We start from the raw sequence: 18,292 nt of genomic DNA, 5'->3' as shown, positions 1-18,292 counted from the left end.
GGGCCTTCATTCTTGAGCGAATCTACTATCCAGGCCTTGGAGATGCCTGTGCTCTTCCATGAGCTTTAGAAAAGTACCAGGTTGTGATACATCAGGTCTGGCTTATGCACTACTGCCGATCCTCTGGCCCCGCCTCTTCCTGCTACCCCTTCTGTGATGATTCCCTGTGGGCTTGCATCCATTTCCTGCAGCTGTAACTGGGCAGCACCTGGCTTTGGGTCTGTTCCATAGGCCTTCTATTTCATGCCCTAGGGAAACCTGCAGGGCACTCACATGTGCACAACCACGAAATGCAGGAACCTTAGTATTTGAGGGATCACACTGGATCAGTAGAGATGGAAGCTGGTCAGTAAGTGCTTTTCCTTTTTGAATCCTGATGGACGGCGCTCAGGTACCTCATACTACAGTCCTTAGAATGTCCCAGGGGGATTGCGCTCCAGCTCTAAGGCCCCTACTTGTGGCCCGTCCTATGATACATCCTTCTCGTAGCCATGCTCCTTCCCTGGTCTACACCCCGTCTCTCACTGCTGCTCCCTGGGGTGGTTTACCCGTAAAGCACCTGAGAACCTAGGGGAGGTAGTGGGAGTGAGGAGGGCGGGAGGTGGGAGGATTCTTCTATCCGAGGCTTTATCACCTAGACTTAATCTGTTATTCAAGTCGAAGTTCCGTTAGGTAAGAAAAAGTAGATGGTTTCTCCCCTGACATGATCCGCTTCCGTATCCTTCCCGCTACTCTGATGTCCTCAGATGCCCACAGCTAAGCCCCTGGACCTACCTCCCTACGTGCAGATGCAGCTCAGCTCATAGCTTCGTTTAAAAAGTACTGAAGGATCCTCAATCTCTGACCTCCAGGCAGCCCTCCAGCTATAACCTGGGGTACAGGGGAGAATGGCTGTCCACACTTACCCAATAGTGAGAGACAGAGGGCCCAGGGCCCATTCAGCTGGTGCCCCAAATGCCAGGTGGAGTCCAAGCTGTGAACAGGCTGGGGCTTTCTGTGCACCCTTGCTGCTTACCTGCCCACAAACCGGCTGAGGTCTCTCCTAGACGAGAAACATTTCCATTTCTCCCCGAAACAATTCTGTCAGCAGTGGGGGCTTTTCTCTCATTGGCCTATTAACTGTAAGTCCCCATCAGAGAACTGGGGAGTCTTATTATATCTATTCATACTGCCCAAGGAAGTGGTGGTGTAGGTTAAGCGAGGAGCCTCAAGCCAGACTGCCTGCGTTCAAATCCTGGCTTTACCACTCATTATATCTGTGACCTTCAACAAGTGACTCAGTCTCTGCCCCCCAGTGTCCTCATCTGAAAAAGAATCTACACCATGGAGTTGTGGCTGACTGGGACGAGAATGAGCTCAAGAAATATTAGCCATTATGACTAGTATTGTTATTCAAATACTCTTCTAGCCAATCTCAGTAATCCTGGTTTTTATTTTTTATCCAAAACATAGTTAATATTTCACACTAAACATAGCAAGAGTTTTACTTTTCTTTTTTTTCATACGGAGATGGTAATATTTTTTTATTATATTATGTTAGTCACCATACAGTACATCCCTGGTTTCTGATGTAAAGTTCGATGATTCATTAGTTGCGTATAATACCCAGTGCACCATGCAATATGTGCCCTCCTTACTACCCATCAGCAGTCTATCCCATTCCCCCACCCCCCTCCCCTCTGAAGCCCTCAGTTCGTTTCTCAGAGTCCATAGTCTCTCATGTTTCATTCCCCCTTCTGATTACCCCCCCTTTCTTTATCCCTTTCTTCCCCTACCGATCTTCCTAGTCCTTATGTTCCATAGATGAGAGAAATCGTATGATAATTGTCTTTCTCTGCTTGACTTATTTCACTTAGCGTTATCTCCTCCAGTGCTGTCCATGTTGCAGCAAATGTTAAGAATTCGTTCTTTCTGATAGCTGAGTAATATTCCATTGTATATATGGACCACAAATTCTGAATCCAGTCATCCGTTGAAGGGCATCTCGGCTCCTTCCACGATTTAGCTATTGTGGACATTGCTGCTATGAACATGCCCAGCCGAGGAGCCTGACGTGGGACTCGATCCTGGAACGCCAGGATCACGCCCTGAGCCGAAGGCAGACGCTTAACCGCTGTGCCACCCAGGCGCCCCTGGACCACAAAACATTGGGGTGCATATGGCCCTTCTCTTCACTACGTCTGTATCTTTGGGGTAAATACCCAGTAGTGCAATGGCTGGGTCATAGGGTAGCTCAATTTTTAACTTTTTAAGGGACCTCCACACTGTTTTCCAGAGTGGCTGTACCAACTTGCATTCCCACCAACAATGTAGGAGGGATCCCCTTTCTCCACATCCTCTCCAACAATTGTTGTTTCTTGCCTTGTCTATTTTTGCCATTCTAACTGGCGTAAGGTGGTATCTCAGTGTGGTTTTGATTTGAATTTCCTTGATGGCTAATGATTTTGAACATTTTTTCATGTGTCTGTTAGCCATTTGTATGTCTTCATTGGAAAAGTGTCTGTTCATATCTTCTGCCCATTTTTTGATTTGTTTATTTGTTTCTCGTGTATTGAGTTTGAGAAGTTCTTTGTAGATCTTGGATACCAGTCCTTTATCTGTAGTGTCATTTGCAAATATCTTCTCCCATTCCGTGGGCTGCCTCTTAGTTTTTCTGACTGTTTCCTTGGATGTGCAGAAACTTTTAATCTTGATGAAGTCCCATAAATTCATTTTATCTTTTGTTTCTCTTGCCTTTGGGGATGTGTCATGAAAAAGGTTGCTTTGGCCGATGTCGTAGAGGTTGCTGCCTATGTTCTCCTCTAGAATTTTGATGGATTCCTGTCTCACATCGAGGTCTTTCATCCATTTGGAGTTTATTTTTGTGTATGGTGTGAGAGAGTGGTCAAGTTTCATTCTTTTGCATGTAGCTGTCCAATTTTCCCAGCACCATTTATTGAAGAGACTGTCTTTTTCCCACCGGATGTTTTTTCCTGCTTTATCAAATATTAGTTGCCCAAAGAGCCGAGGGTCCATTTCTGGGCTCTCTATTCTGTTCCATTGGTCTATGTGTCTGTTTTTGTGCCAGTACCATGCTGTCTTTGTGATCACAGCTTTGTAGTACAGCTCGAAATCCGGCATTGTGATGCCCCCAGCTTTGTTTTTCCTTTTCAACAGTTCCTTGGAGATTCGGGGCCTTTTCTGTTTCCATACAAATTTAAGGACTGTTTGTTCCAGTTCTTTGAAAAATGTCCTTGGTATTTTGATCGGGATAGCATTGAAAGTGTAGATTGCTCTGGGTAGCATGGACATTTTAACTATGTTAATTCTTCCGATCCATGAGCATGGAATATCTTTCCATCTTTTTATGTCTTCCTCAATGTCTTTCAAGAGTGATTTATAGTTTCTAGAATATAGGTCCTTTACGTCTCTGGTTAAGTTAATTCCAAGGTAACGTATGGTTTTTGGTGCTATTGTAAATGGGATGGATTCCCTAATTTCTCTTTCTTCGGTCTCGTTATTCGTGTATAGAAATGCAACTGATTTCTGAGCATTGATTTTGTATCCCGCCACGTTACTGAATTGCTCTATAACTTCTAATAGTTTGGGAGTGGCTTCTTTTGGGTTTTCCATATAGAGTATCATGTCATCTGCAAAGAGAGACATTTTGACTTCTTCTTTGCCAATTTGAATACCTTTGATCCCTTTTTGTCGTCTGATTGCTGTTGCAAGGACTTCTAGTACTATGTTGAATAATAGTGGCGAGAGTGGGCATCCTTGTCGAGTTCCTGATCTTAAGGGAAAGGCTTCCAGCTTTTCCCCATTGAGAATAATATTTGCAGTAGGCTTTTCATAGATGGCTTTTATGAGATTGAGAAATGTACCTTCTATTCCTACACTCTGAAGGGTTTTAATCAGGAAAGGATGCTGTATTTTGTCAAATGCTTTTTCGGCATCGATTGAGAGGATCATATGGTTCCTGAGTCTTTTCTTGTTGATATGATGTATCACGCTGATTGATTTGCGAATATTGAACCACGCTTGCATCCCAGGTATGAATCCCACTTGATCGTGATGGATAATCCTTTTAATGTACTGTTGGATTCTATTAGCAAGTATCTTGTTGAGGATTTTGGCGTCCATATTCATTAGGGAAATCGGTCTGTAATTCTCCTTTTTGATGGGGTCTTTGCCTGGTTTGGGGATCAAGGTAATATTGGCCTCATAGAATGAGTTTGGTAGCTTTCCTTCTGTTTCTATTTTTTGAAATAGCTTTAGGAGAATAGGTATTATTTCTTCTTTGAATGTTTGGTAGAATTCCCCAGGAAAACCGTCCGGGCCTGGAGTTTTGTTATTTGGAAGGTTGTTTATCACTGACTCAATTTCTTCATAATTAATTGGCCTGTTTAAGGAATCAATTTCTTCCGGTTTCAATCTTGGTAGTTTATAGGTTTCCAGGAAGGATTCCATCTCTTCCAGATTGCTTAGTTTATTGGCATATAGCTGTTGATAAAAATTTCTAATAATCCTTCCAATTTCAATGGTGTTCGTCGTGACCTCTCCCTTTTCATTCATAATTTTAATAATCTGGGTCCTTTCTCTTTTCTTTTGGATAAGTCTTGCCAGTGGTCTGTCAATTTTATTGATTCTCTCAGAACCAGCTTCTAGTCCTGTTGATCTGCTCTACTGTACTTCTGGTTTCTGCTTGATTGATTTCAGCTCTAATTTTGGTCAACTGCTTCCTCGTGCGTGGATTAGGCCTGTCCCTCTGTTGCTGTTCCAGCTTCTTGAGGTGAGAATATAAAAACTGCATTTTAGATTTTTCTATTCTTTTGAGTGAGGCTTGGATGGCTATGTATTTCCCCCTTAGGACTGCCTTTGCAGTATCCCATAGGTTTTGGACTGTTGTATTTTCATTCTCATTGGTCTCCATAAATTGTTTAAATTGATTTTTGATTTCCTGGTTTATCGAGTCATTCCTGAGCAGGATGGTTTTTAGTCTCCAAGTGTTTGAGTTTCTTCCAAATTTTTCCTTGTGGTTGAGTTCCAATTTCAGAGCGTTGTGGTCTGAGAATATGCAGGGAATAATTTCAGTCTTTTGATATCGATTGAGACCTGTTTTGTGACCCAGAACATGGTCTATTCTTGAGAATGTTCCATGGGCATTAGAATAGAATGAGTATTCTTTGGTTCTGGGGTGTAGTGTTCTATATATATCTATGAGGTCCAATTAGTCGAGTATGGCTTTCAAAGCTCTTGTTTCTTTGATTTCTTGCTTAGGTGATCTGTCTGTTGCTGATAGTGGAGTGTTGAGGTCCCCTACTATTAATGTATTTTTATCTATATGTCTCTCTATTGTGGTTAAGAGTTGGCTTGTGTATCTTGCTGCTCCCCTGTTGGGGGCATATATATTTATAATTGTCATATCCACTTGTTGGATACATCCTTTAAGAATAATATAGTGCCCTTCTGTGTCTCTAACTATAGTCTTTAGTTTAAAATCCAATCTGTCTGATATGAGAATTGCTACCCCAGCTTTCTTTTGAGGTCCATTGGTGTGAAAGATGGTATCCATCCCTTTACTTTCAGTCTGAATGTATCTTTAGGTTCAAAATGAGTCTCTTGTAGACAGCAAATGGATGGGTCATGTCTTTTTATCCAATCTGCAACCCTGTGGCGTTTATGGGAGCATTTAGGCCATTTACATTGAGACTGATTATTGAGAGAGATGATTTTAATGATGCCATGTTACCAGTAAAGTCTTTGTATCGGTTGTGACTTTCTGTTCTGAATCACTCTTGGGGCCTTTTTACTTTTATAGAACCCCCCTTAATATCTCCTGTAGGGCTGGTTTCGTGGTTACGAAATTGGTCAGTGACTGGCGATTCTGGAAGATCTTTATTTCTCCATCAATTCTGAATGACAGCCTTGCTGGATAAAGGATCCTTGGCTGCATGTTTTTCTCTGAAAGAGCTTTAAAAATGCCCCCCCAACCCTTTCTCTCATTCCAGGTCTGTGTAGACAGGTCTGACATAATTCTGATACCTTTGCCTTGGTACGTGAGAAATTTCTTTGCCCTGGCTGCTTTCAATACTGTATCCTTGGTTCTAATATTTGCAAATTGCACTATGACGTGACGTGACGTGACGTGGCATAGGTTTGTCGTGGTTGAGCTTGGGATGGGTCCTCTCTGCCTCTTGGACACGAATGCTTGTTTCCTTTGCTAGATTAGGGAAGTTTTCAGCTACAATTTATTCAAATATCTCTTCTAGGCGTCTCTTTTTCTCCACCCCCTCGGGGATGCCGATGATTCTGACATTGGAACGTTTCATTGAGTCAGTAATCTCCCATAGCCTACATTCTTGAGAATGGATTTTTTTGAGCCCAGATTCTATTTTAGCTTTGTCTTCTATTAACCCATCTTCCAGTTCGCTGATACATTCTTCTGCCTCATTCACCCTGGCCGTCAGAGCCTCTAGTTTTGCCTGCATTTGGCTCATAGAATTTTTAATTTCTTCCAGATTCACTCTCATTTCCGCCCTTAGAGATTCTATATTCTCATTAACATTTTCGTTAATACTTTTTTCAAGTCTACACATCATCTTGACCATTGTTACTCTGAATTCCATTTCTGATAATTTGGTTATATCCATATCCATTAGTTCTGTGGCAGAGGCCACAGACTCATTGTCTTTTCTTTGCTGGGGGGGACTTCTCCTTCTCGTCATTCTGATGAGGAGAGGTTGCGGGGTTGTCCAGTGCCCAAATTATTGACTGGGACTCAGGCCGTGTGCCCTTGTTTTATAGAGATCTTAGGGATGTGGGCTTCTTGATTTTTCAGCCTGCCCTCTGTGTTCTGGGGAAGGGGCCTGCCGCGCCGATACTCAGGCAACCCTGTTTGGGTAGAGTCTCGGCGTCCCCTGCGAGGGGGGATGGGGATGGGCACCCTGTGAGCCGGTATTTCCAGGCTTTTGTTCTCTGGCGGCTTTCCCTGGCGGTTTGCTGTGCCTCTTCTGAGAGTCAGAGCAGCAGGGGCCGAATCTCAGCCTCTGTCTCAGAACAGAGGGATCGTGGCCCATTCTCCACTGATGTTCTGGCCACTTTAACTCCGTTACTGTTGGTGCTGCTCAACCCTGCAGCGTCCCGGGATGTGCGCCCCACACCCGCGTCCCAGCCCTCACTTCCAGGCCCGGCGCGTCTCTGTCCTTTGTGTTTCTAACACCGCCAGCCGCCCCGCGCGCTCCGGGATCTCCCGGTCTCAGTCTGGATCCAGTGAGCGCACTGGAGCTCCGTGAGAAGTTTGGTCGGGCGCGCGCTCCCGGCTCGCGGTCTCAGTCTGCTCTCTCGCGGGTGCCGTCCGCGAGTCCGCCCGCTCCCCCGTGCAGGTGGCTACCGCTTCCCGGCGCCCGAACGCGGCGGCTCCCTCCCCCTTCGGTTTATCTTCTGATATCTGTGCGCAGTTTCACGGCTCCCTGCTTCGCACCTCAATTCAGCGCTGGAGATGTTCATTTGTAGAGATCCAGATGTACCTTCCTGCGCCTCAGGCTGATTCCGTGGATGTTCAGGATGGTCTGGTACCTATCCAGCTCGACTCGGGGGACCGGCTGAAAAAGGGGTCCCCTACTCCTCCGCCATCTTAACTCCTCCGCCAGTAATAATATTTTTTAGAAAATTCCCTGTGCCGGGGCGCCTGGGTGGCACAGTTCTTAAGCATCTGCCTTTGGCTCAGGGTGTGATCGTGGCGTTCTGGGATCGAGCCCCACATCAGGCTCCTCCGCTGGGAGCCTGCTTCTTCCTCTCCCACTCCCCCTGCTTGTGTTCCCTCTCTCGCTGGCTGTCTCTCTCTGTCAAATAAATAAATAAAATCTTTGAAAAAAAGAAAAAGAAAATTCCCTGTGCATAAGGTAAACAACAGATTCTTTTGTTGTCTTATCAAGATAATACTAAACAGAATTTTTAAAAACTCCCCTGTGTAAGATGGATATTATCTGAAATGACTGCATAGTATTTGATCCACGTTATTTGATGACTATTCTCTCCTTCCCCCCGACCCTAGTGTATTATTTACATTTTTTCCTCGTTCAGTTTTTTAGTTGAGATATAATTCACATACCATTAAATTCACCCTTAGTGTTCAGTTCAAAGGTTTCTAGTATATTCACAAGGTTGTGCAGTCTTCACCTCCGTGCAATTCCAGAATATTTCCATCATGCCAAAAGGAAACTTAATACTCTTCGCAGTCACTCCCTATTCCTCCTCCTACCAGGCCATGGCAACCACTGATCTTTATGTCTCTGGACTTGACATTTCATACAAATCAAATCATGTAATATATAGCCTTTTGTGTCTGGCTCCTTTTATCTAGCCTAATGTTTTCAAGGTTCATCCATGTAGCATGTGTTAGTACTTTATTCCTATTATGGCTGAATTCCATCCCATGGTAGGAATATACCACATTTTGTTTAAACACTCATTAATTGATAAATACTTGGGCTGCTTCCACTTCTTGGGTATTTTGAATAATGCTGCTACTTCCGTCATGGAAGGGGCAATGCTTTTTCTTATTGGAATAGACACGGTGAATATAGATTTGTCTTCCCTGCATGCAGTGCTTCTGCCAAAGTCTGTGGACTTACAGGATGCCACCGTCATGGTATTTGTTTTATACAGTATTACTTCTGATTAAAGAACTCATTTTGCAACAAGTAAAACGTGGCAGTGGGGCTGTGCTCATGGAATTCACTGGTATAATCATGTTGTCTATTACCTTGAAGTAGCCGGCTGGGAAGACTGGTGGAATGACCTGTTGAAAACGCAGCTACAGCACTAGCTAGATAGCAGCACGTTCAGGGTGCTGGCAGGGGTCAGCAGTGCCCCCCTCCATAGGGTATGTGCTTTCAATCAGTGTCGGTATTTGGTACTGTTTCTCCCATAGCCACAGTTCACGAGTCCAGGCCTAAAGGCAAAGAAGTGTTAGTGGTTTTTCTCACTATTACTCTGCCGATCCACAAAATTTTTTGTTTTCTATCCTTGGGACTTGAAGTTCTGGTGGTCTAAAAGACTTAGTTCCAAAGAGAGGAACCACCCAAGGGAGAGAAGATTCCACCTACCGACAACGACTTGAGCTCACACCTGTGGGGTTCCAGCCCCCTTGGGATCCTCCCTGCTTGGTTGCATGGAAAACAGGTCTTCCCTGTGGACTCTGGACCTACTTAGCCAGCCGCCACCATTGCATAGGCTAATTCCTTGTGAGAAATCTAAATCTAAATCGATCTTTATGATTCTGCTCCTCTAAAACAACTTAGAGTACCAAATTCTGAATCAGAATTCAACCTGAGAAATGGAACCAATAAGAGACATATGTATATATTAATGGGCGTATTACAAGGAACTGGCTTACACGATTGTAGGGGCTGGCTAAGCAGTCACCACGGACAGGCAGGATCGTGAGATCCAGGGGAAAGGAGAGCAATTGTAGGCCCAGTGACTATTTGGAGACCAGGTCAAGGAAGATTTAAGCCTTTTTCTAAAGGCCTTCCAACTGACGAAGCCAGTTCCACCTAGGATAATCACCCATTTGATTAATCTAAAGATAATTTATTAAGGACTTTGATCACATCTGCAAAAAAACCTCACAGGAGCATGTAAATTAGTGTTTGAATAACTGAGGAAAGTTGTGTGTATACAAAGTGGCTCTGCCTCCCCTTTACCCTTTAACTCTGGACAAAAAATACCTCTACTGGCCCATCCAGCTGGCCTCACAGAGGGAACTGTGAGGGCTGTAGTTCAGCCTAGCCAAGTTGATATGTCCAAAAGCCATCACTGGGATCATAATTTTCATTTCTAATGAGAAAGCTTGCAAAGCATTCTAGAGAAGATTTTTTCTACGATGAAGTGAGATGACGTTAGTTTAGATGGTACTTTAGTAGAGATCTTGGTGTAGATTTGGATGTTCACCTGTAAGGGAAACATCACCGTGTCGTGCAGACCAAAACCCGTATTAAATACCAGATATCCTCCACAAGTCAAACGCTGCTCCCAGGTCTGTCGTTCTCTGCAGAATACTTTTCTTCCTGCTTCATTCATTCACTCAGTAAATGTTTACTGAGCATCCACTGTGTGACAGGAGCTGTGGTAGGTACTCTGGATAACGAGGAGGACATACAACAAGATAGACGCGCTTTTGCCCTTTGTGATGGGTCCTGTGGACAATAATGACGACTGAACTCCCACAGGCTCCTTGTCCTCCCTCTGCAATGTTCTGCATCTCCTAACTGCATTCGCTTTACCTCCCTTCCTCAGGAGTAACTCCTTGCTCCTTTTCAGGTTAACCCATCATCTGTGAGCTTGACCTCATCCCCTCCTTTTGACTAATTAGTTAAAAAATAAATTAGTTCAACCATTCATTAAGTGTCGTGGTTCTGTTATGTACCAGATGCTTTGCTTAGTGCCAGATATTTACAGCTAAATAAGACAAATTGTTACAACCTAGGGTGGAAGATGAACCAAGAAAACAATTAAAAAATATATAACAGAAAAATGTAAAGCAAGAAATGAAAAAAAATCATCCTTCGTATTAATAATAGGAAGGAAAGAATAGCCGTGGTAGGCGACTCAGAGCAGTCAGAGAAGGCCTCTCCGAAGACAGATTTCATGTGAGACTCAGGATAAGAAGGGAGCAGCCAGGGAAGAGCAGATGGGTCGAGTGTTCTAGGCAAATCCACTGTGGCCAATTAGAGCTTGCCTTTCCGGTGGAACCAAGGGAAGACCAGTGCGGCTGGAGAGCAGTGGGCCAGGAAGGGTGACAAAAGGAGCATGTCATATCATGAAGGCATTGATAGCATCTTTCAAGAAAGTGGGAGAAGGCAGGTGTGCTGAACATCGCTCAGAGGCCTACTCGCAAGGACGGATAGGTCACTTGTTTTGGGCAACACGGAGGTCCCTGGTGGACAAGAGTTGCTCTGTTGGAGTGCTGGGGACAGACGCCAGGCTGGAGTAGATTCAGGTGTGAGTCAGAAGGGAGGAATCAGTGTAGATGGGAGGCTCTTTCAAAAAGTGAGACTGGTAGGAGGAAAAGGTGCAAGAGTTGAGTGAGGTGGGCCGAGTCCAGGTGTTCAGTGTGGGCATTTATCGGGGAAGCCGCGGGCGAGTGCCTGGACTGGGTGAGGCGTCGCGCCTCCGATGATGTGCCGGGCGTGGTGCCCGTCCTTAAACAGGCATCTCCCGATTGTAAGTGCTCTCCTGGCCGTTTACCCCTAGTGCTAGAGATCCCGGAAGGAGAGAGAGGCCCCCCGCGGAAGCTCTTGGCCTTGCAGAGCACACCCCAGGTTCTGGAGACAGACACTCCAGCCTGTGGTCCTGGCTCTGCTCCCGTTCGGTGTCCAACCCCGGACACGGTCCTCATTGCGTCCCTCTCCGCCTGGGGTTCTCCAGGAGAACTGCGACGACTGGCGTACATCAGACGGCACGTACAGTAGAGAGCACAGTTTGGCATCTGCAAACAAGGGAAGTGGCAGCTACTCGCTTCGCATTCACCAGCCTCCCACGCCCCAGCAGCGCTGGGATCGCCCCCAGTGTGTGCTCCGGTGGGGGCTCCTATTAAACTGTAAGTGTCTGCGTGCATACCTGGCTTCCTCTCTAGAACACTGGACATTGTCAAAAGAAAAGTGAGGTAGAAAACAGATTGAAAGTGTTTTGTGAACTGCAAACTACCGGATGTGAGTTATGTTGGAGAGGCTTGAAGTCTGTCAGGGGAGGGGCGCCTGGGTGGCTCAGTCAGTTAAGCGTGTGCCTTCAGTTCAGGTCGTGATCTCAGGGTCCCGGGATTGAGCCCCACGTCGGGCTCCCTGTCAGCGGAGAGCCTGCTTCTCCCTCTCCTTCCCCGCTCTTGTGCTCTCTCTCGCTATCTCTGTGTGTCTCTCGCAAATAAATAAAAATCTTTACAAAATCTATCAGGGGAGCTGACACAGTAAAGGAACAGGGGGGATGAGGTAAAGATGAGCCCGCAGGTGTGAATGAAGCTCCCTGAGAGCCCCAAAGTCTGCCCCAGAATGTGGTGCTCGGGCTACTGGGAAGGTTCTTCAAGGAAGTAGAATTTGTACTGGGATCTGAGTTCAAGGACAGTAGGAATAAAGATGAGAGAAACATGTGAGAGCCGTTGCTCAGGTAGGACCAAAAGGAGCTGGTGAAAAATGTCATCAGGGTCAGGGGCTGGTCTTGGGGAGGCCAGGACATCAGTTGCCAGAACACCTGGGATTAGGCTTCCCAAAGCCTAATGGAAAAGCCACTGAGGGACAAGGCGCAGAGGCAGAGAAGGGGACAGGACACATGTGACTGGGCAGTGACGAGATCGGGACACAGGTCTGGGAAGAGCAACAAACACCTGGAGAGGCCTCAGCATGATAAAGTAAGAGCCAGAGGGGGATGTGAGGGGTCTCATCGGCTGTGCTGTGGATGTCAAAGGTAGAGCCCGTTACCTGTCGAGCCAATCAGGAGACACAAACCAGGCAGTAATTTGAAGAGAGAGGGTTTAACATAAAAAATTATTATATAGTTGCAGGAGATTGGCTATTAAGGGATAAAAAATGAAGGATAAATTCAGGATGGGCCCTCACAAGGCTGACATTAAGGTCTTGTTAGAAAGTATGTGGCCGTGGTCCTTTGCGTGGCAGAAAAAGTTTGCTGGGTGCCATGAGTAAAAGTTGATGAGCAGGAAGGCCCCTACTGAGGCGACAACAAAACTCGCCAGGTGTTGATGATGTCACTCTGCCACCATATCCTGTATATTTTGTTCCTGGGAGCTGTTGTGTAAGTCAGTGAAATTAGGCGGAGAAAAACTGCGTTGTGGGCACTTCTTAGAGGACAGGGACAGAAACTGGCTTTCATTGCATTGGAAGGCGCTGCCCAGAAACCAACAGAAGATCACGGTAGCAGTGGCCGGACTGGATGCCACAGTCCTGTCCTCCCACGGTGCAGTCCCCTACCCCCAGGGACAGACACCACTGAGGAGCAAGACAAAGGGAAGTAGACCCTGAGAACAGAGAAGGTGACAGGACACGACAGGCAGCAGTGAAGGGCCTGGACACAGAGGGACCTGGAAATAACACCAGTGCAACCCAAGGGACCTGGGCAGGGGAGCGGATCTATCCTGGAAGGGTGGTTGCAGAGCGTCTGTTCTGTGTCATGCTGAGATGGTCCCCCTACACCAAACACAGGGGCCCAGGCTCCCCCTGCACAGGGGGTGTCCATCCATCATCCCCTGGAACAAACGAGCAGTCCTTACACCCAAGAGTGACACACACTTTTCAACAGTCTATCTCTTTAAGCATTTATTAGACACCTTTTAGATGCTCTCCACCAGCTTCCGGGGACAGAGAAGTCAATGACTGGGTGTCCCTGGCCTCAGGGAGCTCAGAGCCTGTCTCTCCAGGGCAGAGCCAAGGGGAAGCTCAGTACTTGGCAGGCAGGCCAGGGGGTCGGAAGTGGTTGGGGTCTTTGCCACTGCGGCCCCATTCATTGGCAGCCTGGTCAGCCTTCGAGTCCTCCACTCCGTGGCCACTGTTTCCATACTTAAAAAGGTCTGTGACTCTCTGAGAATTCTCTCTGGCGTCGCTGGAATGGAGGGAGGCAGGTAAGAGATTCATTAGGGGCTGAAGAGCAACCGCCCACGGCCCCCACCGGTCTCTCTTCTTCCCAAGGGTTGGCTGAGAGGAGCCAAGGCCAGAGGGGCTGAAACTCTGACCCTGCTCCAGGCACAGCCCACCTCAGCCCAGGCTGGTCCCCTTGCCCCTAGCGGGAGGGTCGGGAGTCACCCATTCCCACTGGCCTTGCTCTGGCTCTGCCAGCCACTGAGACCCCATGCTGGGCACAGAGGGGAGGGTGGGCAAGAGGAGGAGGGGCCACAGTCTGTACAGGAAACTTGTCTAGGGCTTGGTCCCTCTTTTCTCTCTAAGGCAGCCATGCTCAGCTCACCCATCCCTCCATCCCCAGGGCCCATGTTACCTGATGACTTTAGCAGCCCAGGCACCCCCAGGGCCCCTTCGTGCAGCATCACAGTTCCCCCGGGCATGGAAGTATTTGTCTGAATTTTTGTAATTGGCTTCTCTCATGTCAGAGTAGGCTCTCATCATGTCTCTAGTCCCTGGAAAGGAAAAAAAATGAAAGTGAGCATCTCTTGGCAAAATAGAGAAAAGGTTTTCCTCCCAACGATTCTAAGATTTCAGCCTTTTGACAAAGCCCTCAGAGATTACATTGGCTGAGATAACTTTTCCTGTGCTTTTCACTCCCCGGGGTTAATGTTAGAGGATCACACTTGGTGCAAGTTTTATTCTCTTTGATTCCATTCTAAGTACTGTGCTGCTCGGCCTGTGGCTGCGTGTGATGTGTGTGAACAAGAGGTGGGATGGTCTTCGGCGATGCTTCGTTGAGCAATGAACCTCTACCTGGAAAGGGCAGGGAACCTCTGACCGGGGCATGAGGACAAAGGCAAGTCTGTTGGACGCTGCTGACCCAGAGGGCTCCAACCGAGTCAAGGGGAGAAATTCATCCCTGTGGGCAGCGTGAGGACAACTCAATCCCGTGAACATCTGAGTGTCTGGGGCGTATGTGCCACCAGGAGACTGTCCAAACTCAATCATAAATATAATTGAGGAAGGTGAGTTCCCCCAAGAGAGCTTTACAGAAACGGGGTCACTGATGCAGAAAAAGGGCAACTGACCCACCAGCTCTAAAATTCAGGGTTCTCCCCAATAAATGGAAGCGTATTGCCTTCCACAGAGTGGGTATGCAGACGAACTGAGAAAATACACGTATAACTCCTGGAAGGTTGTAGGGCTCACTGTGCTATCACTTCTCCGGGCTTAGGAAGGCTGGGACACAAACAGTGAAGGGACTAAGCTAAGAGGAAGAGCAGAGAGTTACGGACTGAAGGAATCTGATCAGGCTACAATAAGACGAAGACTAACGTAGCTTACTAGGCAAAAGACAAAACTCTACTGTCGAGTTGTAATCCTAGTTTACGTAATATCCGTGCGATGCCTTCTCTTCCTTTTAAGTATTATTTCCGGTGTTCAGAAAGATCACTTTGCTGAGCAGTACGACATTCTCACTGTACTTACTCCCTCCGAGTTAGATTTAAATAGATGCTTGGAGGCCCCTTGCTTAGGAAGTCCTTCCAAAATGCCCGAAGGACTGGTCAATTATGGGGGCAAACGGGAGGTAGTGGTTCCCAGCCTTGAGCGGGCACGAAAAGCCACTGGGGTGCTTGGTAGAGCCCAGATTTCAGGCTCAGCCCAGGAATGATGATTCAGCAGAGGGGGTGTGTGCACCGGGCGTCTGCATTGCACAAAGCAGCCCAAGCCCCGGGTGATTCTCGTGCACACGGTCCTAGAACAACCCTTGGAAAACCTTGACCTAAAGATGCAACCACATTTGCCGCAGTGCCTGTGAGAATTTAGAAGGATTGACAGCAAACCTTAACACAGTCATCAGTGACTCTCACAGACACATAAAAATACATGATTGTGGGAAATACACAGCTCTTGCCGCTGACTGACTCCCGCGGTGCGTCTGTCTTGCTCTGCTGCCCAGCCAGGGCTCAGGCCCGCAGAAGCACCATCGCGTAATTCCCTGTGCCTTCTGTGGGGAGAGGAGCTCTGCAGAGTGGCCTTCTGCCTCGGCCACAGCCTGACTGTCGGCCATTTGCTCCGAGAAACAAGAGGGTTCTGTGCTCCCAAAGCCCGCAGTCGGCCATGCGCTCTCTGGTCTGGGAGGCAGGACAGTCCTGTCCTCGCAAGGTCTGGGGAGCTCCACCACTGGGGTAACCCCGGCTCTGCTTGAGGACTTGTTAGGGGCCTCATCTCTCTGTGCCTCAGGTTCTCTGTTAAGGGATGATGGTGCCCACATGGCAGGATTGCAGATTAAAACCCGAGGGTGACAACGAGTTCATTCACCCACGTAGAGCTCTTAGCACAGCGCCCAGCACGGGCCAAGCTCAGTTAGTCTCCGATGTAATGACTAAGGGCACAAGTTTGAGGCACCCCCTTCCTGGCTGCCTGACACCCAGCCATGAGCTGTCCCTCACCTCCCACTAGGCGGCACTCGCGTCCCACCTGTATGTAGGGAGCACGTGCCCAAGACCCCAGATCTCTTCCTGCTCCTGCTGCAAGTTGAGGCTGGAACCTTCTGTGACCTCCAGCCTGGGGCTCCCCATGGAAGAGTGCGATGCTCCCCAGGAAAGCCAGGGCTGGAGGGAGAGGACACGTGTGGCTTAAGGGGAAAAGCCCCGGGTGCTAAGTGAGCCCTAGGGACCTGACGCGCAGTATAATGAGCACCAAACAAGAGTGTATTGTAATTATCAAACACGCTCTCTACTGGGACTTACTTTTGTCAACGACGAAAAGGAAAGGATAATTACGTAACACGATAGAGGTGCTAGTTATAGCTCCAGTGGCAATCAGATTAACTGTATAAACGCATCAAATTAACGTGACGTCCACCTTAAATATATACGATGTGATATGACAGAGTTCAATTAAAAAAAAAAAACAACCCTTGGAAACTGTTACCTTGAAAACCACGCTTCTTCCCTTCCCACTTGGGGCCTTTGCCCTGTGTGGATGATGCCTCCGCTTTGGGGAATCCTGGAGGGAGGCCAGGTGCAGCCTCCCCCTGACCCCCATGCTTTGGGCCTTACCTTGACCAGCTTCCTTGAGGAAGGATAACCATCCTTGGCTGCTGACGCCCAGGACCAGGGAGCACAAGAGGACGCCCAGGAAGAGCTTCATCCTGCAGCAGAGTCACAGACACACAGAGATGACACGTGGTTTGTTTCTGTTTGGTTTGCTTTCTTCAGGGAGTAACGTTGACCTGTTCTTGTATCCCCAAACTAAGCCGGCTCACTATGACCTATATCTGTACACACACACAGACACACATCTGTATGTGCACTCACACACCTTGCGTGTACATGTGTGTGTGTATATGTAGAAAGAGTAGACAACGCATATACATACACTAGGCAGGTGATACATAGACACATAGACAGAGATTATTCCAGAAGGTCCACTTCTCCATTTCCACTTGCCTCATTGGAATCCCTGTATGAGAGCCTGCACTGCGCTTCTCATATAAACCACTTTCCGTTTCAGTGGTCACCTATGAGCCCTGACACCCTCTGTACAGAAAGCTTCCAAGGAGGCATCTGGGCATTTTGTGACCATCCAGCAGTCTGTCAAATGAGTTGAGTGAAACAACGCACAAATATTTGTAGAATGCCTGCTCTACCCATCCCTGAACTCTCACCGAGGAAGGACACGACTAAATCCTAGTCCCAGAAAGCGTTCACATCTGCTGAATCCGAATTGTCAGGCTAGGAGATGCAGGAAGGAAGCAGAGAGCTGGGACCCAGCACAGGGGTGTTGTGGGGAAAGAGAATCCCCAAAGAGAGGAAGTCTTGGAAAGTTCTAGTACCTCACCTTCGGCTGTCGCTTCCCACAGAGGCTCTGGTGAGGCCGAGCTGCCTGTGGCCCCTGCCTATGAGGGGAGCCCGGGCTATATATACTGACGCTTTGCTAGGGGAAGGGAGGGGGAGACAGGTTTGAAGCAAAACACTGGGATTTGGGAAATTCCCCTTGGCCAGAGTGAACACGGAATCCAGAACGTCAGGCTCCATCTAATTTCCCAGGTTGTGCAATCTGGCAGCTCCCTGGAGTGTAGCAAACTTGGTGTTTTCTGCCTGTTTTCACTTTCCTTCCTGGTGAGGAAAGGTTTCCCTCCCTAAACAATAATGTATTGAGAATGGGTGTGAAGAGTGATCAGTATTAGAAAAGAGGTTCAATTGTCTAAAGAATGAGAGCATAGAAGGCAAATGGAAGAGCAAACAGGCTCCACTGAAAAAGACATAAAGATGAAGCTGGGAGCCCAGGGAGCAGGAGGAGGACAGGAAGGACCAGCGGCCAGGAAGGTAATGCTTCCCGCAGCCAGTGGGGTGGCCTGGACGCTGGAAAAGGGAGTCCTTCAGGCTTGAGCGTAATCATGGTCAGTAGTGTGCAGGCTCACGTCGGCAGGCTGTGACGGAGGACACCGCGGCCCGGGAACTTTGAACTGCGGTATAGAAATCCGCTACAATGTCACGGAGAAATCACACATCCTAAAAATGATCAGGAAATAGCCCACTGGCTGCTAAATTATCACAATAGAAGATTCAGGAAGAATGCAGAGAAAGCTGGATGCAGCACAAGGACGCAGGAGGTTGCGGACACACAGAACAGCTGTTTCAGCTGGAGAAGCAGGACTGGGCTTTCCTCTGTGAGTT

The 18,292-nt window shown here is 47.6% G+C and overlaps 1 protein-coding gene across 1 annotated transcript; it reads right to left on the bottom strand.

The window, feature by feature from the left end:
* Positions 1–13,285: 13,285 nt before the first annotated feature.
* Positions 13,286–17,522, bottom strand: LOC103659449 (serum amyloid A-2 protein-like). Its single transcript, XM_040638876.1, has 4 exons — positions 17,454–17,522; positions 16,673–16,764; positions 13,981–14,119; positions 13,286–13,590 (listed from the first exon to the last, which is right to left on the bottom strand). Exons 2-4 carry the CDS (start codon positions 16,761–16,763, stop codon positions 13,428–13,430), a joined length of 393 nt encoding a protein of 130 aa, XP_040494810.1. The 5' UTR covers position 16,764; positions 17,454–17,522; the 3' UTR covers positions 13,286–13,427.
* Between the last annotated feature and the right edge of the window lie 770 nt (positions 17,523–18,292).

The sequence above is a fragment of the Ursus maritimus genome, unplaced genomic scaffold (genome assembly GCF_017311325.1).
Source record: "Ursus maritimus isolate PB19 unplaced genomic scaffold, ASM1731132v1 scaffold_23, whole genome shotgun sequence".
NCBI classification, from domain to species: Eukaryota; Metazoa; Chordata; class Mammalia; order Carnivora; family Ursidae; genus Ursus; species Ursus maritimus.
The sequence above is the reverse complement of the archived record's forward strand: the minus strand, read 5'-3'. Positions and strand labels throughout refer to the sequence as shown.